The sequence below is a fragment of the Macrotis lagotis genome, chromosome 2, assembly GCF_037893015.1.
Source record: "Macrotis lagotis isolate mMagLag1 chromosome 2, bilby.v1.9.chrom.fasta, whole genome shotgun sequence".
Lineage (NCBI taxonomy): Eukaryota > Metazoa > Chordata > Mammalia > Peramelemorphia > Peramelidae > Macrotis > Macrotis lagotis.
This window is the reverse complement of record NC_133659.1, coordinates 193,246,950-193,273,383: the sequence shown is the minus strand read 5'-3', so window position 1 is coordinate 193,273,383 and position 26,434 is coordinate 193,246,950. Positions and strand designations below refer to the sequence as shown.

At 35.6% G+C, this 26,434-nt stretch overlaps 1 protein-coding gene and 1 long non-coding RNA gene across 3 annotated transcripts in view; one reads left to right on the top strand and one right to left on the bottom strand.

Annotated features, from left to right (window-relative positions):
* The window catches only part of LOC141513908 (beta-1,4 N-acetylgalactosaminyltransferase 2-like), a 78,283-nt gene extending 64,912 nt beyond the window's left edge, over positions 1–13,371 (bottom strand). The window contains exons 1-4 of one of the 2 annotated variants that reach the window (XM_074224210.1): positions 13,281–13,371; positions 8,384–8,587; positions 2,350–2,481; positions 635–741 (exon numbers count right to left, since the gene is read on the bottom strand). In XM_074224210.1, the coding sequence (XP_074080311.1) occupies positions 635–741; positions 2,350–2,481; positions 8,384–8,587; positions 13,281–13,294 (457 nt within the window). In that variant the 5' untranslated portion in view covers positions 13,295–13,371. The remainder of the gene's footprint in view (positions 1–634; positions 742–2,349; positions 2,482–8,383; positions 8,588–13,280) is intronic. The other variant, XM_074224211.1, reaches the window with a different exon arrangement.
* LOC141513909 (uncharacterized) lies at positions 12,315–23,692 on the top strand. The gene is made up of 3 exons (XR_012475903.1): positions 12,315–13,854; positions 20,103–20,250; positions 23,276–23,692. It is a non-coding gene; the product is annotated as an uncharacterized LOC141513909 (long non-coding RNA).
* Positions 23,693–26,434: the final 2,742 nt, after the last annotated feature.

The following is a 26,434-nucleotide window of genomic DNA, read 5'->3' as shown; positions in this document are numbered from 1 at the left end:
GTGCAAACTGTATTTATTATTCTTGACTTTGCCTTACATGAATAATTGTAATGATATTTTTGTTTCTTTTACTTTATTGCTGGGTAAACAATTATATTTACTGTCTAATGTGCCATTATTGTGAGTGGTTAAATTTATAAAAATGGAAGTACATAGGTGAGAGCATGAGATCTGTGATGACTATGGGGAGTGTACTCCCCTACAAAAAGGTTACCTTAGAATCCTAAGAGAATCTGAGCATAGGCAATAGTGGTCCTTCTCTGGGAATTCAGATTTGACCATGTGAAGTCAGGTTGAGGTGAATGATCCAAACAGGAGATTGAATGTGGAGGTGGGGAAATTTCTATTTTCCTATATCCATTTCTTGTAGAGATAAACTATATCAGGTATTTCATTCAAGCTTTGTATATATTTATATGTGGGTGTTTGTTCTCCTTCATTATAATGTAAGCTCCTTGAAGGCAGAATCTATTTCATTTTTTTCTTTGTATCCCCAGAACCTAGTAGGCAGTTAATTGATGATTGTTGATTGAAAGTGAGAGAATTAAATGGTAAATTATTCATTGCTCAACTTTGGGAGCAAGTATGAAAAGAAGGAAGGGGGATAGAACCAAGGAAATAGGCAGACACCTACCTGGAATTAGAATTGTGTGAAGAGGTATCACTTCCACCCCATGGACAGGATACCCAAAAGGAATGTTTGGTTGGGCCAGCACAGGTGGAGGGTGGGGCAACCCTTCTCTACAGAGGAAAGAGAAATATTAGTGTAGCTTTGAGGTCTTCTTATCCCATTTGTTCTCACCTCCAACAAGCAATTATAAAACATTTTCTATAGGTAGTGACTAGTGATAGCCTGTGGGAAGAGAGACCATGGGGAAACTTTCCATCTGATGGCAGAAATGTGGCTCCACTATATTAGGGGAGACACAGTACCTTCATTTGGGAAGCATCTAACCTAATTGTAGGAAATAAAGTGTGCACACCAAATATAACTTGAGAACGCCTATAGTGTTTTGCAACAGTGGGTTGAAGTGTAATATAATGAAAACTTTTCCAGATTGCTCATTGAATGGAGAGAGAGTTTGAAGACTTAAGTTTCCAAGTGAGACTCAGAAAATTTTCTTGAACCTGAAAAATTTAAGAAAGGATTTTCAAGGATTGTGATGATTCTTCCAGGAGTCTTTGACAAATTTCCATCTAATAGTTATTGCAAGACCCTTTGATACTTTGATGGAGCAGTGATTTCACAAGCATGAGTGTCTATTGATTGAAGTATCATGGATATTCACTCTATCCAGTTCTTGTCCATGTTATCCACAAATTCCATAGTGAAGATACAACTTACATTCATTGGACTTACCTCTGATTCTTATTCTATATGAAGGAGACTATCTTTCATTTCTGATCCATAAACTATCTAGTATTCATTGGGGAGAGTTCTGTTTCCTGTAAATATTAATTCTGAGAGGTAAATTATCACAAGTATGAGTTTCCTGATTGTTTATGTAAAATAAAAGCTAACATTAAGCATAAGTAGCTCTTTAAGGTGAACAAAGAGTTGGTTATGGGTTATTTCATTTCATCCTCACAAAAATCCTTTAAGATAGGTGTTCAAAGACTTTGAATGAGAAAAGATCCCAGAGTTCATTTAATCCAACTGATCTTTAATAATTTGCCTAAATTATCACCCAAAATTCAGGTTCCAAATGAATTCTCTATCTCTATCAATGGTGGTGAATGATGGTCACCCTTGAATAGGATCTGAATATAATTTGTCTAAATTCAAGTTCCAAATGGATTATATATCCCTTTGATGTTGTTTAGTCATGACTCCATTTGATGTTTTCTTGGAAATGATACAGGAGTGGTTTACCATTTCCTTCTTTACCTCATTTTACAGATGAGGAAATCAAGGCCAACAGGGTTAAGTGACTTTTTCAAGGTCACACAGCTAGTAAGTGTCTGAGGTCAGATTTGAATTCATGAATATGAGTCTTTCTGATTACAAGCTTAGTGCTCTATCCACTGGGCCACCTAATTGCCATCTCTGTCCCTTTATATAACCCTTTCCCTCACCTTCATAGGTATTACCTGTTTTTGACTCAATTCCATTTTCCTAGTCCCTCAGATTGAACCAATTCCCCCTCACCAATGGCATATGACAAAGGAAGGATCACTCACAAAACCAGGAAAAGGGGAATATACAATTGCTACCAGGAGTTGTATTCTACAATGAGCTCAAGAAAGATCTTACCCCAGGATCTAACTGAGATGTAGACCCCTGAAAACCCCCGCCTAGGACATGACCAGAGAACTTTTTAGAGCTTCTTCAAGTAGAATATGCATTACCTCTTTTGGAAGTGTTCAAATTCTGCCTTTCTCCTGACTTTTACTGCCTCAAGTTCACTTGCATTGTAGGATTCTTGAAAGATGAAACTCCCTGGTTGCTTATCACATTCACATTGCCTTTGGGGGGACAACCTGCAGAAAGAAGGCACACTATAAACATGATTCATGTGAAGGACTGAAATAGTGGGACCCTAGATTCATCCCAGTAAAAGAGCACCCCCATCATTTCTTCCCTTTTGTTCTTGGAGGTGGTCTAGTTAGATTAAAAGACTAAGAACTAAATGAGGTTATCTCCTTTGAAATCTAAATCTCCAAAGAGATGTCAAGATTGGAGATATGAGAGGAGCTATGAATTCAGTATCACTGCTCATTTATCATGTGATGCTAATCTACTTGAGCCAAGTCTTCATATTTAGAATTCAAAAGAAGAGGAAGGCAGAGCAGTCACAGATATGGTTCTTCACATATGCAGTATAATTCCAAAAGTCAGTCCAACTCTAGGAAAGGGAACATAAAGAAATCTCCTACACTTAATAGAGGAGACAGGAAATGATGGCAAGAGAAGGAAAGCAATTACCAAATGTACAAACCCCAAGTGAAAACCTGGCTTCACCTTCCATATCATGCACTGAGCTATGCATTAAAGATTCCAACACAAAAAAGTCCCTGTACAGAGTCACACAAGGAGTTTTATTCTATTGGAAGAAAAACATAAATACAGATTATTAAATATAAAATATGTGCACGATAAATACTGTGTAGAACTCTAACAACAAGGAAAGATGTCTTGGAAGAGACAGTAGTTGACAGAGGAAGTTAACAGGTTTCCAGAGGCAGAGATGAGGAGGAAGAACCTCATGAAGAAAGAGCTTATGTTGTATAGTAGGAAAGGATTGTGCTTAGACTTTAGAAGGAATTATTTTTTAATTTTTAAAAGTATAAATATAATTATAAAAACATCAAAATATGTAATATTATGCATAATATTATTTTGGAAGAGTTTTAGCAATGGAATCCTTGGGTCCAAAGGTATGATTGGTTTCAGGACTTTTCTTGCATGTTACCTCATGGAAACACTTTGCACCCAGTTACTGTCTCCCCAGCAGAGTTAGAAAATTCCTGTTTCTCTGTAGTGCCACCAACTTAATATAAATTACTGCTTATATCAACAACTTTCTCTGCATATTTTTGTATAATCATACCATCTTAATTTTTTCTCTTGTTCCTATATTTATTTATTTCCTATATTAAAATATCTTTGCATTCTGGTTACAAAATCTATTTGATCACAACAGATAATTTTTATTTATTACTTAATCAATGCTGTTTATGATTGTTAAGGCCTTTAATTTTCTTTCTCAGTCTAATCTTTGTTTAGTTTAGCAATCAAAATCCTATTTTCCTCATAGAAGGATATGGGTATTTTCTCCTTTGTGATCAGAAAGAGCCTATATGAGATAAGAATTACTTGATCTTTAAAAGTTTTGTTTAATTATTTTGAGAGTCCATCTGAACCCAGTTTCTTTTTTTATTCAGCTATGATTGTTTTTCACAAGTTCTATAATTTGTTCTTCCAAAAGGTCTTGATGGTTCTGTTTAGCTTATCTAATTCTTGATTTGTTAATCATGATATTTAATAGTTTTAACAATAATCTTGAATTTCTTTTAGATTTTTAAATTATAATTGTGTGTCCTTTTATATAATAATAATAATAATGATATAGCATTTACAATGTGCCAAATATCTGTGCTAAGCTCTCTACAATGACCTCATTTGATCTACACAACAACCCTAGAAGGTAGGTATTACTGTTATCCCTGTTTTACAACTGAAGAAACCGAGATGAAGAAAGTGATTTGCTCAGGGTCACACAGCTGATAAGTGTCTGAGGCTGAATTTGAGTACAGGTTTTCCTGACTCCAGGTTCAGTACTCTAGCTACTGAAGCATCCAACTGCCTTTCTTGGTGAATTACACATAGCATGGGAAGATATTCTTTGTCTTGTCTGTAATCCAATCATGTAAGGAGCCTTGGTGAGATACTTTGGTTGATAAATGATTTGGGGACTAGTGCTGTCTTGACTTTTGGCTGGCTATGGACTGAGGAACCAATGACTCAGAAGATACTGAACTGAGACAGTTCAAATACAAAAGGATTAATATGCTTCAGTTTCAATCTCTTTTCTTTTCTTTCTTGGAAGGTGTGAGTTAAGAATTCCTCTCCTGGGAGGAAACTGCCCCATTTCCCACCTAGCCATCATGTGTCTATAAAAACAAGACTTTTCTCCATCTGAAGTCCTTATTCTTTCCTATCTTAGATGAATGAGTATTCTTAGAGAGGAGTTACCAGGTGACCAGTGAGACTGCACAATACATAAAACTAATAGGGGTTCCTCTGGCTACCAGAAGCTCTAGTAGCAGTAGCCAAGGTCAATGAGAAGAGCCAGCTACAGTCTAACCACGTGATTAACCCATAAGTGGAGTGACACATCAGCTGGGTTCTGCATTGAGACAGAGAACCTGGAGGCAGCTAGGTGAATAAAGCACGGGCCCTGAAGTCAGTAAGACCCCAGTTCAAATCTGGCCTCATACACTGTATGCCTACTTAGCTCTCTGACCTTGAAAAAGTCACTTAACCCCAATGCCTTGCAAAAATTTAAAAAAAAAGAAAAGACAGAAAAGTTAAATTGCAGTCTTCCTGATTGTGTCAGAAATAAAAACATCATACCAAAATCCAAGAAGAGGCACAGAAAGGTTGAGACTTTTTACGTTATTTTTTTTAGGTTTTTTTGCAAGGCAAATGGAGCTAAGTGGCTTGCCCAAGGCCACACAGCTAGGTAATTATTAAGTGTCTGAGACTGGATTTGAACCCAGATACTCCTGACTCCAAGGCCGGTGCTTTATCCACTATGCCACCTAGCCGCCCCTTTTACCTTATTTCTTGAAATTTGTTTACACTTCAGCCAAAGCACCTTACTAAAGTTCTTAATAATCAGTTATTAATTTTTAAAAGTTAAAATATTTTACAACTATTTGACCAATCACTAATACATTCTTAGCAATTTACCTAACCCCCAAATTATTCTACTTATAATTTCTTACTTATCATGCCTAGCCCTGTCTTATCTTCTTCTATTTTCTTCTTTCCCTTTAATCTATCATTCCAAATTGTACTCTACAGTCCCTCTTTATCTTCTTTAATCCTTCCATATTCTTTCAATTGTTTTTTTCTTTTTCAGGCTCAAAGTAGAAACTGAACCAGGATCCGAACCTGGAGATTGTTTTCCTTCAAATTTTCTTCAATTTCTTCCAAATTTGATCAAATTTTTTGTCTCCTCATATTAAACTGCTAAACTTCTACCCTATTGTGCTAGTTCAAACTCGTCTTAGTGCTGAAATGATTTTCTTCTCACTTTGTTCAAATCCTCCTTTCAAGACGGAAGTATAATCCTAGAAAAGTTGAACATTAGAATCCCTCAGAAGGAAACTATACTAACAGAGATTAAACACAGAAAAAACAATTAAATACAAGAAAACAGTGCAACACCCAACTGAGACTATAGACTCATCAATCATTAACGGTCATCTAGACATCCGGAATAATTCATCCAGAAGATGAACCCCGCCCAGGAGGAATAAGGCTCACTGAGGGCTGCATGATGACATCACCAGAAGACAAAGGTCATCCTACAGCACACCACTGTTGGGACTGATCATCAAAGTAAAGAAAAAAGAAGGATGGAGGGCCTCTTGTTAGCTGCAAGTGAACTTAAAATTTGCAACTTTTTTTTTAGGTTTTTACAAGGCAAATGGGGTTAAGTGGCTTGCCCAAGGCCACACAACTAGGTAATTATTAAGTGTCTGAGGTCGGATTTGAACCCAGGTACTCCTGACTCCAAGGCCAGCGCTTTATCCACTGCACCACCTAGCCGCCCCTATAATCTGGGGCCTAAAATACAGAATATATCAATCATAGCAAACTGATTAATACTGATTGTAATAGAGTAAGGGTCTAAATGAATTATTTCTTATAACCTTTCCCAGCTACCCAGTAACAGAACTGTCACTGAGCTACTCAGAAAAAAGTCATTCAGAAAAGTATTATAGACCTACAATGTATCAGACACTGTACTAGGAACTAGGGTAAAAGACAAAGAAAATAGTGAGAGAGGAGCTCATATTCTATTGGTAAGGGTAGAGATTGGGGATGGAGTTTGTGACAGTATGAACACACATGTTTGTGTGTGTGTGTTGTATATATATACATATATATCTGTGTGTGTATATACATACATATATATAAATATATATACATATATATACATATATGTGTGTATACATATATATATATATATATATATATATAAATATATATATATATTACAAAACAATTTCTGGGATGAGGTATGACCCTCAGAGTGCAGTGGTACTAGAAGCAGCAACTGGAAGAAACGGAAGAGGTTTCATGTAGTCATTTGGAGCCCTAAAGGAAGCTAGGGATTCTAAGAAGTAAAACTGAAAAGAAGGCATTCCAGGCATAGGGGACAAAGGCACAAAGATGGGGGGTGGAATGTCATATCTGGGAGTCAGTTTGTTTGGAATGTGTGGAGAAGAGGAATGTGCAATAAGTCTGGGAAGATTTAAGAGTGGAGGCAGATGGTGAATGTCAAACAAAGGGGAGGTTTCATGGACTTCAGAATATTTGAATTGCACCATGGAACTTGCAAATGAATAAATTTTGAAAACTACCTTTGCATGTATTTGAAAATAAAAAAAAAGAATAGACAACAGGTAGAGATGGGGGAGGTGGAGACATTACCAAAATAGGAAGGAAAGGAATGAGCATTTATTAAATATCTAAGACACACACATAGACACACAGACACACACAGACACACACACACAGAAACACACACACCCCACGCAGTGTGCTAAATTCTTTACAAATATTATCTTATATGATTCACAACAGTCCTGAGAAGTATTATCATCATCATCTCCATTTTACAATTGAGGAAACTGAGGCAGATAGAGACTAAGTGACTTGCTCAGGGTCACACAGCTAGTAAATGTTTGAGACTGGATTTGAATTCAGATTTTCCTGACATGAGACTTAGCACTTTATTCATTATATTACCAGGATTTGCCATGGAAACAAGAGAATAAAATGATAGAATGTGGTAGAGTTCTATAGGAGTTCAGAGAAGGAATGGAGAATTTAACAAAGAAGGGTTCTTGAACTCAACTTTGCAAGACTGATTAGGACTTGGATAGACTATGGTGAAGATGAGGGAAGGCAATTTTAAAAAGAATCTTGTAAACACCAAAGCAAGAATGATTTTCCAGAAGAATATTATACAATTATGTTTGGGGATTAAGTGTAAACTCGCTTAAGAGATGAAGTAAAAAAGACATCTGTTTTATATAGTTTGAGTTAGTCCCTGAGACATGAAGATATTTTCTTGCCTGAGATAGAAAAGAACTAGCCCATGAGAAATTGATGCTCAGTGTTTTATTTAATAAGTAAAATTTTTTTGATCTGTCATGACTGATTACAATAGGAAATGCATAAACAGAGGGCAGTAGTCATTTTGTTGAATTTTTTAACCTTAGAAATTGTATCTTGTTTATCCTTGTCATTACAAAGGTTATTTTTATTGTATTTAATAGCTCATGAGTGCCTTACTGAATTTTAACCCTATCTAAATCCCTAGACTGGCATGAAGGTGACTGGATAAAGGAAATCTGGTCTTTTACAAAGGACTTTGGATTTCAGGATTGCCTATCCATAAATTATAAGAGGAGCACTCTCAAATAATTTGCAGGGAATGAAATTTTTTTTCATTGACAAGAGAATATAGAGAGTATGCCCAATAGTTTGATAAGACAAAGTTAGCTCTTTAATGAGGTGTGAATTATTCTGGTCCTGATTATTCCCTATCCCTTTAAATACCTTAAAGTATTAATTTTTCAAGAATGAGTGAGCAGAACAAGGGCTCAGGAGAGAGGAGTGGAATAAGGGGCAACATCTCACCAGAGTCCATCATAGTTAAAGAGTTTCTTGAGTTCTTTCTGAGGCAATATCTTCAAGACAAGGGGAGTTGGAAAGTCTGACCATGGTAGTTTTTCCTGGAATTCGTTGAGATTTCTGAAGCCTTTCAATAGAAAACTACTAGCCAACAAAAGAGAAAATGCCAGTAACCATTTGAGACGATTCCATTGCCTGAGAGATCTCCAGCTGTTGAAAGAAAAAAACAACTTCTTACCTTACAGATTCATCTTTTCCTCACCAAACTTTGACTAGGTGGCTAAGTGAACTGGGTCTGAGCAATGTAATTGACAAAGACTTGACCCCATTCTCAGGGAATGCAGTCTAAGTTAAACACATGAAAAAATAAATACTAAAGCACGGGAAGAAATAGCAGAATATCACCTTCCATCTCTCTGGAAAATGTGCTCCCAGGATCTGGGGAGTGAGAAGACCTAGGTATAACTGAAGTTGGGGATATTAGCATTAATCTACACTTTTTAATCCTTGACACCAGTGGTGTCAAACTCAAATGGAAATGGTGCCAGTAAGCCATACATAAGGCTCCCTAGGAGTCACATATTGAGTTAGTTTTTTAAATATATTATTTTATTGTATTTCTATATATTTTGTTAAATATTTCCAAATTACATTTTTCTTTTTTCTTGATTAATCAGTCACACTAACAACAAAAGATAGCATGTATCTTATTTAAGATCTTTTTTGATCTTTTTTAAAAAATTAAAAAATTTAAATTTAAAAATATATTAAATTACAGAATAAAACAAGCATTTCCATAACATAGTACAACAAAAAAGATGAATGTGCATGATACTGAAAATCTACTATGGACAACTGGCTATTCCTTTCAAATTTACAACAAAATCATCATGTAAGTTTCTTTTTCGCCCTTTTTTTCTTCCCTTCTTCCCCCCTTCCTAGAGATAGCTACCATTAGACATAGATACATACATACATACATATATGTAAAATTATACTATGCATACTTCTGTTTACCAATTCTTTCTCTAAAGGAAGATAATATTTTTCTTCATATATACTTTATAACTAATTTGGGTATTTAAAATAAACAAAATAACGTATTCACTCAAAATTGTTCTCAAAACAATGGTGCTGTAACTGTATATAATATTTTCTTGGTTCTGTTAATTTCATACTAATTACATTTTAATCCGGTTGGACAGCACTCAAGGATGTTGTAGGCCTAGGCTCTTCCGTATTTGACATCTCTGCCCTCCACTTTAAAGTTGAATAGATATTTTCAGGGGATCTTTATCTCCCAATCTTTCATCCTTTCAGGTCAATAAAGATAGGACAGTTTGGTGGATTCAGAATTGACTGGAGGAGTCATTTGAGGCATGATGTCAACTTGGACAGAGGGGGCTCTAGTAAATTACCCCAGGGATTTTGTACTTGCCCTTGTGTTATGTTAAACACATTTAACAATGCCTTGGATAAAGGAAGAAGTGGCACGCTTATAAATCTGCAGCTAGGAGACAGAGCTTAACATTTAACAATTCAGAAAGACTGTAACAGACCCAAATGTGTAAAATCTTATTAGATGGGTTTTGGCAGAGGCAAATGTAAATATTTCAGAGGAAGAGAGCAAAGTTCATCTGAAAGAGATATAGGAATTTTTAAGGGTTGTAGGTTCAATTAGGAGTCAATACTTTAACATAAGAGCCAAAGAAACTCAAGAGATTTTAGGATGCATGGACAACATGTAAAGAACAAGAAGTAAGAGTTCCCAAACCTATAGAGAACTGAGTCAAATCCATAAAAATAAAAATTATTCTCCAATTGATAAATGTTCAAAAGATATGAACAATTTTCAGATGAAGTAAAGTTATCTATAGCCATATGAAAAAAATGCTTTAACTCACCATTGATTAGAGAAATGCAAATTAAAATAATTCTGAGGTATTATCTCTTATCTATTAGATTGGCTAATAGGACATACAAAAAAATGACAAGTCTTGGAGGGGAGGTGGAAAAACTGATACATTGTTGATGGAGTTGTGAACTGATTCAACCATTCTATAAAGCAATTTAGAACTATACCCAAAGGACTACAAAACCATGCTCATTAACAATACCTCTACCAGGTCTGTATCCCAAAGAGATTTTTTTAAAAAAAAGAAGTCCAAAAGGAAAAGAACTGTGAACAAAAATATTTATAGTATCTCTTTTCTAGAGGCAAGGAAAATGGAAATTGAGGGGATGCCCATCAGTTAGGGAATGGCTAAACAAATTGTGGGATGTCATTGTGACAGAATACAATTGTGTTATAAGAAATGAGTAGGATACTCTCAGAAAATTTTACATGAGATGATGCAAAGTGAAACGGACTGTGTACAAAAATAACAGCAATATTGTAATATTATTAACTGTGAATGACTTAGCTTGCTTAGCTATACAATTATCTAAGGCAACTCTGAAGAACTTACGATGATAAATGCTATCTATCCCCAGAGAAAGAATTGATAATGTCTGAATACAGGTTGACAGAACCTTTTTAAAACTTAAGAGCTTGGAGGGGCGGCTAGGTGGAGCAGTGAATAGAGCACCAGCCCTGGAGTCAGTAGTACCTGAGTTCAAATCCAGCCTCAGACACTTAATAATTACCTAGCTGTGTGGTCTTGGGTAAGCCACTTAACCCCACTGCCTTGCAAAATCCAAAAAAAATAAATAAATAAAACAACCCAAAAAACTTAAGGGCTTGAGGCAGCTAGGTGGTGCAGTGGATAGAGCATCAGCCCCAGAGTCAGGAGGACCTGAGTTCAAATTCAGCATCAGACACTTAATAATTACCTAGCTGTGTGACCTTTGGCAAGTCACTTAACCCTATTGCCTTTGGAAAAAAACTAAAAAAATAAAACTTAAGGGTTTGTTTTTGTTTTTTGTTTTCTTTCACAACCTGACTACTATACAAATGTTTTGCATGACTCTCTCTCTCTCTCTCTCTCTCTCTCTCTCTCTCTCTCTCTCTCTCTCTTCCTCCATACACACACACACACACACACACACACACACACACACACACACACATAACCTATTTCAAATTGATTGCTTCCTCTACGGGGGATGGGAGGGAGAAAATTTAAAAGTTTTCAAAATGAATGTTAAAAATTGTTTTTACATGTAAAGGGGATGAGAATAAAATCTTAAATTTTTAAAAAGTGATTCTTATTGTACTTTGCTCAGACCACATCTGGAGTGTTATGCTTAGACCTGGGTACCATATTTTAGGAAGATTATTGTATAGTGAAGGGCTTGAGACACAGAATGAACTGGGAATATTTAACCTAGAGAAGAAAAGGCTCTTCAAATACTTAAAAGAGTACCTGTTGCAGAGAGGCAGATTTAGGGAAATGTGTGTGTGTGTGTGTGTGTGTGTGTGTGTGTGTGTGTGTGTGTGTGTGTGTGTAAAAATAAATACAAAAATAAGGAAAAATTTTCTGACATTCAGAGTAAACCTAAATTAGAATGGGTTCCCTGGGAGATGGTAAATTCCTCTTCCCTTTAGGTTTCCAAGCAAAGGTTGGAAGACACTTAATTGGAGAGCAGGAGAAGGAATTCTTGTTATGGGATTGGAAGAGATCAAATGAGATTACATTACATTGCAAAACCTTAAAGCATTATGTAAATGCAATCTTTATCATCATCATAAGTTTTTATTTAACCCTGGATATTTTTCCAACTCATATTCTGTGACAGAACTTGACGGAGGAAAATGACTACAATCTAGGCAAAATTCTATCATTCAGTCTTCTTGAGAGTCCTAGAAGGGGCATTCAGGGAAGAGACAATAATCGTGGTTATATAGATGAGGAAACAGGTTCAGAGAGCTAAAAAAGCCATTAAGGTTATTTAGTTTAACGACCTCATTTTCAGAGAACAAAACTTTGGACTGGAACAGGGAACTGCCTCCCAGGGCCGGCCATGTAGCTCAAGTCTCGGAACCTTTGTTCCATACTGCACAGAGAACAGAACTGATGGCCATACCTTCTTCCTCTCTTCTCAGTCATGGATGAAGGTAATGGATGGAAAGAAGGAAAAGACTGTTGTGAGGAGTAAGTACGTGGTCAAGGAGTTTCTTTTCCAGACTTAAAGCAGAGGACTCTCTGGGCCCAAAGGTCTCTCAGAAACCATAAAATGGGGCGAGGTTTTACTTCCTCCTATCAGGCAACAGCTTGCTTCTCAGCTTTTGAACTGGAGGGACTCTGGTGCAAAGGGTCTGACACCGCAAGAAATGAGGAAATTTTAGGTGGAAATTTCCAAGGATTATACGGGAATTTTATCAAAGTCCGTTTTGGAAATTCTTAAGGGAACATTCCAAGTCGAACATGCTAATAAACTTGAGTGCTCAGAACTGAACATTACAGGCAAAAGATGAACTTCCAAAAGAGCTGGAACGTTCCAAAATGATAGTTCTTGAGGAATTGGAGAGGTGGGGAGAGAAGAGGGCAAGACTCTGTTAGCTTCTATAAAAACCTGAGAGGTACTGGATTCTCCTCCCTCCAGGTCTGGTTTTAAATCCGTGTGGCTCCAAAGGCGCAGCACCTGACTACTCCGGAGAAAAATTAGCTGGAGCCAGTGTGTACTTTTTACCCATCCTCTCCCACATCCCACTGAACAAGGCAGTGGTGGGGCGTAATGGTAAAAGTACAGGGAATGGGGGAGGTACCAATTGGAGGTTTAATCTTAGCCAAGCCCCTTCCCCTCTCTTTGCCTGTTGCCCCTCTGGAAAATGAAGGTTTGGACTAATTGATTTCTAGAGGTCTCAAATCCAGAGATCTGCAGGCAGTCACTTCCCTTGCTTTCCTCTCGCAGCTTTCTTCTATGCCCCTCCAAGCCCCTCGCCGCCCGAATTCTTACTCACCCACAATGTTCCATCTGAAGTCCAGCAGACAAAACGAACTAGACCCACCTCCCGTATCCAACAGTGCTGGGTCCCTGGCACTCAGCTCAGGCTCCGCCCGCCTAAATCCCTCCCTATAAAAACACCTGCATTATTGGACTCTAGCCCTCCCATCCTCCTCAACAACTTTCCTTCTGCCTCCTTGTTCTGGAACCAGCTCCCTCATCGGAACTTGGACTCCTCCTGGGTCGTTCGGAAGTTCCGAGGATGAAGAGACCCTACAGGAGGAAGAAGTCTGGGACGTGGTCTCTCCAGGGCCTCTCTCCTAAGGACGGCAGGTCATCGAGGGGGACCCAAAGGCGACAACTGATGCCCTAGCTGCTGCTCAGGGATCGCCACCTGAGTACCAGAGGCGGCTCGGTCCAGGGGTAGGGGAGGTGGACCGACGGTTAGCAGACGGTTACTGATGCTGCTGGGATGCGTTGGATGCTTTGGGAAGGCTGGACCTGGTCGCCGCTACTGACCCACTCCTGCAGTAGCATCTTTGCTGCCCCTCTCTGACTGGCCTTTACCTCAGATTAGTCAACTAGACGGAGTAAGTTGGGGTGTTGCCTCAGGGTAGCCGAGCCTCTTCCTTCCTCAAGGTCAACTTTCCCTTAGGGAGCACAGAACTGAGAGAGTCAGGAGACCCGGCGTCCAGGTCTGGCTCTGCTCCGCCCCCCCCCCACAATGGACCTGGTGACCTTTTGCAAGTTGTTAGACCAGTTTCCTCATGGACTGAACATGCCTACTTCACTCAGGAGGCTTTTGGGGTGATATAGTAATAGGAAGGTGAAAGTGCTATGCAAAGTTAAAATTTCATAAAGGAGGTGTTACTACTCTTAGCCCTCATTGTTCATCATCCGTAATTCCCAGAGCAGACTCTTATAATGTGACCCTGCTTTTTCAAAGTGTGAAAGCTATAGAAAGTAATGTTGATCATATTTTCTGAGGTCCTGACCATTAAATATCACCCAGATTTTCCCTAGGAAAATCTCTAAATATAAACATCCAGATCTCCAAAGATGTGGGTCAAAGAGTCCCCAGATCTAGCACTTAATTTAACAATGAATATATTTGATCAGGACATCTTTTAGTCAATCTTACAGAAAATGTAGAAGACATTCACAATATAATTTATATGGATTCATGTTTAGCATGGTTATAGCCTATATCAGATTACTTTCTGCCAGGGGGAAGGGGAGGGGAGGGAGGGAGGAAAAAAATGTGAAACTCAAAATAATGATTGTTGTAAACTACCCTGGCATATAGTTGGAAAAATAAATAATTTTTTTAAAGTGTAGAAGACAATTTATTTACAGTAGCCTGTACAGATTTTGCTACCTTTATGGTAGCAGAAACATGCTACCATATGTTAGAAACACACACACACACACACACACACACACACACACATATATATATGCATACATACATGTATAGATGGATTGGTGGGGTAGAGAGTAGAGGAAGCAATACCTATAAAGAGGCTACTTGGGAAAGGATTATAGGGTTTGTGGCTCTTGGTGATAACTGGAGGCAATGAGGATAGAGAGGAGGATTGATTTGAAAGATACTATTGAAAAGGAATATATAGAACCTGGATATTTTTTGAATATGAGAAAGAAAAAAGAAGAGTCAACAACTCCAAGATTATAAACACTCAAAACTGTTGAATTATCATTAATTTCTCATTCTCCTTTGTGCTTATAACCACCAATAAGTTGTCAAATCTTATTTATTCTGCTTTCACAACATCTTCCACATCAATTTTCTTCTAATTGTGACAAATGAAAAAACTAAGAGAAAGTTGTAATTAATCATCAATTTATTATTTAGGCTAACTAATTATCAATTAATTGATGATCACTGGTTTCTCTCAGTAATCAAAGACAACTAATGGAGACACTTTTTTAAAGGGAATCATCCTGATAGGTAGCTATTTCGATGAGGAGGTGAGCTAAAATATCTTTAGCTCCTCCTGAGACTCAGTTGCTTCCAACAATCTAGACAGAGGAATCAATCTCTAACCAAGTCCCTTTGGTTGATTTTCTGCTTCTGGAACTCTAAATTCATTGGAGAAGTGAAAGAACATAGGCTTATTTCCTAAGGGCAAGAATTCATATAGATTAGATTCTGTTTACACTCTAAAAAGAAGTAAAATTCCTAGTTTGGAATTTTATCAACTGTGTCCTTCAGAGACTGACCTATAGGAATTGTTTCTGAATAAGGAAATAAAGAAAATAAAAACTTAATGCTAATTTAATTGGTTATTAATATAGCAGCAAAATAATTTCTTTCATAATTATTCATATTGGCATGAATTTAATGCAGTATTTCAACGCTTGTCTCATGGACAATTGCAACTGCTCTCCCCGGTCCAATTTATTCTTTTCCATACAGATAACAAATTGAGATATCTAAAGCATGTTGGCCATGGCACCCTCTACTCAAAAAGCTTGAGTAATTTATTGGATAAAGTACAAGTTTTTTAAATATTTAAAGTCTTTCACAATTTGATCCCAGCCAATTTTTCCAGACATTGCATATTTCTTTTCTTCCAAATACTTTATACTCTAGCCAATGGCTTACTAGCTATTTCTTGTTCACAATGTTCCATCTCCCACTTCTAGTTCAATTTGACCAGGTTCAAATGAACAATTCAACAAGCATTTATTAGATAATATAAGCCAAGTACTCTGCTAGGCACTGAAGATACAAAGACAAAAACAACAGTCCCAACCATAAGACATTTACTTTCTATTGGCAGGCAAGTGGTGTGTGTGTGTGTGTGTGTGTGTGTGTGTGTGTGTGTGTGTGTGTGCATATGTACATAAATGTTTTTGTATATAAAAATGAATACAAAATACATTCAAAACAATTTATTGGAAAATTAACAATCAGGATGGACTTTCTTCATAGACTTTCTGCAGGAAGTATGTGACAAGTAATTTTGGACATAGATAATGTGGGAATTTGTTTTCTCAAATATGCATTTTTTCAAAGATTTTGTTTTAAAATGGAAGAGGGCAGCAGATTGCATTAGAAAATAGATTATATTGTTTATGAGAAACACACTTAAATATAAAAATTCACATGGAGTGCTGGAGCAAAATCTAATGTGAATTCAAAAAAGCAGAAGTAATAATTATGATTTCAGATAAGGTTATAAAAATTAGAAAATTTAGACAGGATGAGAAAAGAGGTAAACAAGAAAATGCAATTATACTTAAAAGCACCACAAATAACAAATCAAAATACTATTTTACCGAATAGAATCTAAATACTTAAAAAGTTCATTGAATTTGGAGAAAATCATAAAAACTAAAACTACAATAATGGTGGACCTCAATGTATCCTTTTCAAACTAATATAAATCTAATGAATAGATAAATAGGAAAGCTAAGGACCTCAATAAAACTCCAGAAAATTAGAGGTGATAGATCTTAGACAATTATAGGTTGAGAATAGAAAGAACAAACATTATACATAGGGGGAAATGTTAGAGGTTTTTGTAATAAGATCAGAAGTGAAACAAAGACATTGTCACTATTATTATTTAATACTAGAAATATTAGTTAAGCAAAGAAAAGAAAAAGAAATCAAGGGAATGAGCCTTGATAAAGAGAAGGTAAAATGATTGTTTTTTTGCAGATGATATGATTTACTTAGAAAATTTAAATGCGTTAACTATAAATTAATTGGTATAATTAACGAATTTAGCAGTTTCAGGCTATAAAATAAATCTACCTAAATCATCACCATTCATTTACCTTACTAACAAAAATCTATCAAGAACTAGAAAGAGAAATTCTACTAAAATAACTATAAAAGATAAAAAATATTTTAGAGCATATCTCCCAAGTTACATCCAGGAAATATATGAATCCAACTATAAAAAAGCTCCTTGCAGAAATAAAGACCTAAATAATTAGAGAAATACAGGTTAAATTAATATAATAAAAGCATTACTTCTGAAATTTAATTCATTGCTTTGCCAAGGAACTATCAATTAGTTACAGAACTTGAGGAAATATTAACAAAGTTCATATGGAAGAAAAAATCAAGAATATCAAGGATAATAATGAAAAAAGTGACAACACAGTGACAACAAAGAAATTTTGAAAGTTTTTGCATAAAAATTAAGGTCTAAATGAAAGTAAATAAAGCTAGGCAGGGGTGGCTAGGTGGCACAGTGGATAGAGCACTGGCCCTGGAATCAGAAGTACCTGAGTTCAAATCTGGCCTCAGACACTTAATAATTACCTAGCTGTGTGGCCTTGGGCAAGCCACCTTAATCCCATTGCCTTACAAAAAACTTAAAAAATAAATAAAACTAGGTAGCCAAAATGATTCTTGGTTGTAATCTTTTGCCTTCTGGAATATCACATTCTATGATTCTTTAATGTAAAAACTGCTAAATTTTGTGTTATCCTGACTGGCTCCATGATATTTAAATTGTTTTTCTGGCTACTTGTAGTATTTTCTCCTTGACTTGGAAGTTCTGGAATTTAGCTATAATATTCTTTGGGGTTTTCATTTGAGGATCGCTTTCAGGAGATGATAGGTGGGTTCTTTTCGATTTCTATTTAATCATCTGGTTCTAGAATATCAGAGCAATTTTCCTTGAAAAAAATTTTAAATGATGATGTCTAGGCTTTTTTTTAATCATGGTTTTCAAGTAGTCCAATAATTTTTAAATTATCTCTCTTGAATCTTTTGTCCAGGTCAGTTGTTTTTCTAATGAGATATTCACATTGTTGTTCTATTTTTTTCATTCTTTTGGTTTTATTTGATTGTTTCTTGATTTCTCATTTGCTTTCATTTGCTCACTTCTAATTTTTAAGGAATTATTTTCCTCAGTGAGTTTTTTTTAATCTTTTCCATTTGACCAATATTTTAAGGGATTTTTTTCTTCATTGAATTTTTGTGCCTCCTTTTCTAATTGACTAATTCTGCTTTTTAAGGCATTCTTCTTCTCATTGCTTTTTTTTTTTTGGTCCCTCTTTTACCATTTGGCCTAATCTGATTTTTAAGGCGTTACTCTCTTCAGTATTTTTTTTGTCTCCTTTACCAAGCTGTTGACTTGTTTTTCATAATTTTCTCGCATCACTCTCATTTCTCTTCCCAATTTTTCCTCTACCTCTTTTACTTGATTTTCAAAATTCTTTTTGAGCTTTTCCATGACCAGAGAGCAATTCACATTTTTCTTGGAGACTTTGGATGTAGGAGCTTTGAGTTTGCTATCTTTTTTCTGTTTGTCTGTTTTTATCTTTCCGGTTATCAGAGTAACTTTCTACAGTCAGATTTGATTTTGAATTGATTTTTACTGTTTGTTAAAGTGTGGCTCTACTTCCAGGTGCATTGTCCCAAGCTTCAAGGGGTTTTTGTGCAGCTGTTTTCAGAGATACTCCTGAGGACCACAAGTTTTCATTTCTTCCAAGGTGGTATGATCTAAGGAGAGGTGTTTACTATGTTCCTGGCCTATGAGAAACCTAAAACACTCTTTTTTTTGACTTGGAACTGTGAGGAGGGTCCCAGGTCTCCTCTGCTCCCCTGCAGCTGCAAGCTCTGGTGTAATAGTCTTTTCTCCCTAAGTCTGCCACCTCAGATTCATATAGGCAAAATAGTAGAGTCCCTGTCTCAGTGCTAGCAAAGAGATTCCTGTAATCTTTTTCTGACCAGTTTTTGAGCTCCCTTACCATGAGGCTGAAAGCTATGGAAGCAGCTGCCACTGTTGATTCAGTGGCTCCAAAAGTTGGCACCTATTTGCTGGAAAGGGGGCTGTGCCATGCTGGCCTGCCCTGTTGTATGCTCCACTCTCACCCAGGTGAGTCAGACTTTTCCTGTTGACTTAATCTGTCTTTGGCTGGAAAATTGTTTCCCTCTGTCTTTTTTGTAGGTTTTGCCACTCTAGAATTTATTGAGTCATCCTTTAATTGGAATCATATTAATTTGGAGGGAAACCGGAAAATAAGGAGGTGCCTACATATTTGTGAATGGCTAAATAAATTGTTGCATATATAAATGTCATTAAATATTACTGTTATATAAGAAATGACAAAATGGACAGTTTCAGAGGAAATGGTGAAGATCTCTATGGATTGATGCAGGTGAAGAGAGCAGAATCAGCAGAACAATTTATACGATGACATTATTATGAGAAAAAACAACTTTTAAAATCTTTAGAACTCTAATTAATGACAATGGTAAAAATCATGAGTCCAGAGGGCTGAAGATTAATCCCATCACCTGCCTGGTGGATGTATATAAAATGTAAAAGGAGTTATCCATTTTTGAACATGGCTAATATGGAATTTGTTTAGTTGAATTATGCATATCTTCCTTGAAGTTTTTTGTTTTATTTTAGTTTTTCATTTGGTGAAGGGGACAGCAGTGTATGAGAGTTAATAAGTAATTTAAAAAAATTTTAATAAGTTTTATTATTATTTTATTCCTTTCTCAATTTTGGGGAAAAGAGGTAAGAAAGAAAATAAATGGTAGCTATTTGGAAAAAATAATTAAAAAGAAAAAAAGGAACTACTGAGGTAGGCATTAAAGAAAGCTATGGAACTGAAGTATTGTAATTGGAGCAGCCACTGCAGGCAAGTTGGGTTACACAGCCTTTTTTTACTATCTTTGTTTCTTTGCTTTTCTTTCCTTTTTTTCAATCTTTAAAGGGTCCTTAGAGATTACCTAGTCAAACTCTCTTGTTTTATAGATGAGGGAACTGAGGCTTAAAGAGTTGAAATGAATCGCTAAGAGTCACTATTCACATCTTGCCACCTCTGCACTTTTTTTCAGCATCTAACACTTCAGAGAAGTGAAGTAGATGCTTCTGGTGTGTTGAGCAAATCTCTTAACTTCTTGGACTTCTGATGGACCAAATGACCATTGAGGATACTTCCAGTTCTAGACCTTTGAATCTATGTGAATAAGGACTGATTGTAAGGTAAATATAGATTAGGATGCAAGGATGCACTTTTTATTATGAGGTGGCAAAGAAGAGATATTAATAGCTAGAGGGATTTAATGTAGGAAAGGAAGGACAAAGAGAATCCTAAGAATGGAAAAGAGGGGGCAGCTAGGCGGCACAGTGGATAAAACACCAGCCCTGAATTCAGGAGGACCTGAGTTCAAATCTAGCCTCAGACACTTAATAATTACCTAGCTGTGTGACCTTGGGCAAGCCACTTAACCCCATTGCCTTGCAAAAACCTAAATAAATAAATTAACTAAAATTAAAGAATGGAAAAGAGTCAGTGGCATAAGATACAAGGAAAACTCCCTATTAGAGCAATTCAAAACAGGCATGAACTTTGAGAGATAACTTGAGTTGCTTTCTTCAAAGAAGATTGTCAGAGATATTATCAAAGGGATTCTCTTCCAGAAGGAATGAACTGGAAGACCTCATTCTTCTTAAGAATCTTGATTCTCTCATTTAATAACTCCCACTATTGTTTTATCTAACTCCAGTCAGATAATATTCCCACTGTGAGTTTTGATGGAGGGGTCCTAGCACAAGGAGATAGTTCCAACCCACAATAGTCAAGCCAACCAATTAATCTCCCATCAACCTACAATGCCAAGCTAGTCAACTCATCCTCAGTGGCTAAGATCTAGTCTAAGTCCTTCCAAAATGATCCCCATCCTGTAGGCTCATCAATTTGATTAACCCCCTACTCAGGTATCGATAATTGTTTTCAACCTTCCTAAAGTCTCCTTCCACAGAAAAGAATGCCAGCTATGATTAGGAAGGGACATCCTACCATAGCTCCAAGCTTGACTTTGTATGTGGAACTCTTAGAAAATAAATCAGTATTATGAAACAGGTTCTAAGTGCCATCTGCTATGGGAAAACTCCTTTTTGAGCTTTATTTATAATCACCACCCTACCCCACTTACTATAACCCTTTCCTTTCCTAGGACAGAAGATTGAGTTAAATCTGAAGATGATAGAAACTTCCCTTTGTAATTGCCTCCTGAGCCTGTTATATTATTATACTTTTTACTTTCCTGTTTGGAAATTTTCTGATTCATTTTCAGTGTTGTTGCTTCTCTCTGCTTTAGCTAGAACAAAACACATAATTCTTTCTGAGAAGATTGTCCAAATGAAAGAAAAATTGGATGGGGCGGCTAGGTGGATAGAGCACTGGCCCTGGAGTCAGGAGTACCTGAGTTCAAATCCGATCTCAGACACTTAATTACCTAGTTGTGTGGCCTTGGGCAAGCCACTTAACCCCATTTGCCTTGCAAAAACCTTAAAAAAAAAGAAAAATAAGATTCAGGATGAATCACTTCTGTGGTGGTTAATTAATAACTGAAGAAACAATCAGAGTAATACTATTTGTTAACAAAACAGGCATAATAAACTGGTCAGTGGACTTCTCAATCAGTTCAAAATCCCATAGTTGGAAACTCTAATCATAGAATGTGTAGGTCAGAAGGAACTTCAGTGGCCAACTCATCCACAAAAGGAATCCTATCATAATAGAAGATAATATTTGTATTAAAAATAATTAAATTAGAAATCAATTTAAAAGAAGTCAATTAATTAAAAGAATTAAATCAATTAATCAGGATACAAAATCTGATTTCTAGTTGAAGGAAAGCTTAAGGACTTTCCAATTTGAGAGGGAAGAGTAAAAAGTTGCAGTTTCCTGAAATCAGTGTCTCATTTGTCCCCCATAATCTGTATTCAATCAAAGGAACATGGAAACCAATGATTGTTTGACCAATATGGGATAAGTTTTCAAATAAGACATATGAGTTGAATCAGATGTACAATTGTGAGAAACCTCTTGTATCAGTCTTCAGATCTAACTGGGTTTTTGGTCAGTATATAACCTATGCTCATAGTTAAGAGTCTCTAAGTAGCAGGTAGAGGCCATCAAGCATCTCAGCCATGCAAGGGTAACTTCAGACAATGCAGTAAGGTTTTCCACCTTTGAATAAAATTCTCTCACAAGACAGAAGTTGGGTAGACCCACAATTGAATGAAAAGGGAAGGAGCTAGCTCTAGTATTGAATTACAAGGTGTGGTTCACTTAATTCCTCCTTTTGATTCATGGAGAAAGGGATCATGGGGGAGGGGACCAGCCCACTTCCCCCCATTGGATCACTTACTTATAAACCAATTCTATAAGGTTTTCCATATATTCATAATCAGAATTACATAAGTCAAGCTACAGATCAAACTACTTAGATTCTGAAAAGGGAGATTTACATGTCACTAAGAAAACCCAACATAAACATAAATACCATGAAACAAAAAAACTATAGCTATAAGAAAAATTTTGATACCTCTACCTAATTAAATCAGAATTTACTCAGTTAATTGTGATCTAGGTAAACCAATAGGTTAGAATTACTTTGAGTTAGGCAACATTGCTGGAATGGGAAATATGTCAGAATTATTAACCTATTATGTATTAATTATTATACTTTTAAAGATTTATACTGACTTAGGTATTAGTCTTGCCCTACCCTACCCCTATGAAAGTACTATGGGATCTATGTTCTGAAAAACCAGTTTCCCTATTTTCTCTAATCTTTCATGCCTAATGTTTGTAACTGCTTGTGAAAAGTCCCAGAGCTCTGGTGACTAAACACCAGTGATTGATGGACATGTCTCTTGGCCAACTATATAGTTTTCTCCTCTTCTGGAATAATTAATCATAGATTATATTGTCCCATTCTGTTTGTAGTAATCCCTCAATGTCTATAAAAAGCCCAAGCAGAGCAATCCCTGACTGCAAAGGAAAGTCTTGGATCCAGCTTCTTAGGGACTACCAGTCTCCCTAACAAATTGAACATGTGCTTGGAGCTCTGCCTTAAATGCCTTTGTTAAACATTGGATTTTTTTGCGGGGGGGACAAAGCAATACAATAATGATCATTAATATTACATAACATCAAGTGTCCTTGTAACCCACCACCAGTGTCTATTTAATCATTTCATCTTGTCTTGAATCCCAGATATCCCATGTAATCATCTAATCCTTGGAAATATGTTCTCTTGGACATTCTGGAAGAGGCCTCATCATCAAAGCATCTCTGAAAGATGCTCTGTTTCTCTGGTTCCAAATCACTTGTAGATATTACTCAGGTAATTTTGTTAAAATCTGCTAGAAGCAAGATTTAATATAATTTAGATAATCTTTTAAATTTGTTTTTCTTGTTCTAATAACCAATTCAAGCCATTTGGAGTAAATCTGTCAACGGAATTGCTGTAAGAACCTCAAATTAGGAACTCACAATTCATATGAGATTTTAGAAAATTTATATCTATCTAAACCCTGTACCTGACAAAAAAGTCTAAACAAAAGTTTCATGGGGTTATAACCTGTAAAATGAACTCTTTTCTAAACAGACAGATGCTTTTCAAATGGAAAAATAAACTCACTTTCTTTACAATTATCAATGCAATTTTATACATAAAATTCCTAATCTAATTTTGAGAACTTGTTACTAAAACATAATTGAAATCTAAATTCCATACTAGATGCATTTGGAAGTGAATCATATACATATGTATGTTCCTTTAGAAAACAGTCTAATATTGTTGTTTTCTCAAAATCCACTATTTTATTTAATTAGAAATTTTTTACATTATATCTTTGTCTTATTACTTTGTCTAATTGCCCCTATTTAGGGGAATGTCATCCCTATATGCCACAAATACAGATTGAAACTGTAAGATTTTTAATACTTGTATCTTCTAATAGCAATTTAAAGATGTTCCAATATCAACCTATTAACTAATCGATTTAGCATTGTTCTTACAAAATGTATATTGTTCAACTGTTCTAATTATAGAAATTTGTTCTAAGAGGAAAAGGAGGGATATAGTCATAGTAATGTCAAGATTTATCCCCTCAAAGGCACAGACTGATCTGACATATACCATAATGGGGAAAACTCTTTTAACTCTGTTTCATTCTAGACACAATCATGTCTGACAGTCAATCATGCAGTCAAAGAGTAAGAAAAACATGGTTTAGGATTAACCAGCGAGGACTTTTCTGTTTAGAAAGAAAATAGCACAATGGGGAAACTGAGTCAAGACTATCCTATTCACAATCTGTCCCTCAACCTTTCCCAGGGTCAGACATCTACTTGTAACAGTCATCAGACTACAGCACATGCCATTTTCTACTATTGGCTTCATGAAAATTCAAACACTCATACCTGTTATCAAAATCCAAAACAATAGTTAACTCTAGTCCCAAGAATTTTTACCTCAAACAGCAAAATTTCACTAACCACAGCTTAGGGCTTTAAAATTATTAGTTAGCTTCTGTTTCCCTAACAGTTATTTTTCATTCATTCTTTACTTATAAATTAAAACTAATCATATTCTAAGATTTCATACATACAGCACATACTGTTGACTTATATTGAGATTTTATCTTTAAACCACACTATACATTTTCATAATTTTTATAAGTAATAGCCAAAAGTTTTCAATGAAAACTTATTCTTTTATGATAGCAAAATCATCAAATTTTAAAACAAAATATATTCCATTAAATATTTAACAGTTTTCAAATATCCATTTTATCCCATTCTTTTAAAAGCTCAATTTATAATCTGATAGAATGCAAGTGAAAAAAATTATTTTTCTAACAGGATTTGTGATACAATAATTTCCCAATTTCTACAATATAAGAAAATTTAAAAATACAATAACATACACAATATCATTTAATACATGAAACAAAATTTATTATCAAATTATATCAGTTCAGTTTCCAAGTTACCTAACATAGAAAATTATTAATCTTATTACTTTTGGTATTCTATACAAATCACACCTAAAATTCAGCATGCAGCCACATTCAGTTAAAGAATGTAGTGGAATCATCATCATCATCATTATCATCATCAACATTTATATAGTGCTTACTCTATGCCAGTCATGATATTAAGTGCTTCACAGTCATTATTTGATTCTCATTATTATAGCAGTCATAATTATGTCTTAAAACAAAATATATTCCATTAAATATTTAAGTTTTCAAATATCCATCTTATCCCATTCTTTAAAAGTCCAATTTATAATCTGAAAGAATCCAGGTTTAAAAAAAAACAGCATTTCAAATACAATAATTTCGCAAATTCTACAATATAAGAGAATTTTAAAATACAATAACGTACACAATGTCATTTAAAACATGAAACAAAATTTATTACCAGTCAAATGATGTCAGTTCAGCTAAATGCATTTCCAAGTTATCTTACATAGAAAATCATTAATCTTATTTATTACCTTTGGCATTCTACACAAATCACATCTAAAATCCAGTATGTAACCACATTCAATTAAAGAATAGCAGTGGAGTCGTCATTGTCATCGTCATCATCATCATCATCATCAACATTTATATAGTGCTTACTATATGTCAGTCATGATGTTAAGCACTTCACAGTAATTATTTGATTCTCACAATAACCATGGGAAATGAGTACCAATTTTATTTTCCTCTTTCCAGATCAAGAAACTGAGAAATTTGCTTAAGATCACACAGCTAATAAATTTCTGAGTTCAGAATATAATTCAGGTTTTCCAACATTTTTACAGAAATTTATTTTGGGGAAAATTTTATAGAAATTTTTTGTGGGAGTTCAAAGGGAATCTCTGATCTAGGATGGAGGGGCACAGGAGGTCACTGATCTGGAATAGAGGTCTGAAAGTGGTTCTCTTAGCTGGGGTGGGGAAAGGTTCAGGGGGTCCCTAAACTGGGATAAGGATAAGAAAGGACTCTCTAAGCTGGGATAGAGGGATCCCTCCTCATAGCTCTCTTGTTGATTTAAACTACCCTTTCTATTCCTTAATTAAATTTACTCATATTTAAGTTGCTCCCTGATTTAAGCAATTTTTTTCTTTTCACAATCAAGGAAAGGTTAACAAGAGGCTGTGTAGAACACAAACCATATATCTTCATATGACTATAAATATCTTTGATTACTTTTCTGAAAATTGTCTGTTCATACTATTTGACCATTTATCAATTGGGTAATGATTTGTATACTTATAAATTTGACTCAGTTTGCTATATATTTGAAAAATGAGGTGATACATTTGTACCTATCTTAGGGTGGGGGTAGGAAAGGGTGGGAGGGAGAAAACTTTAC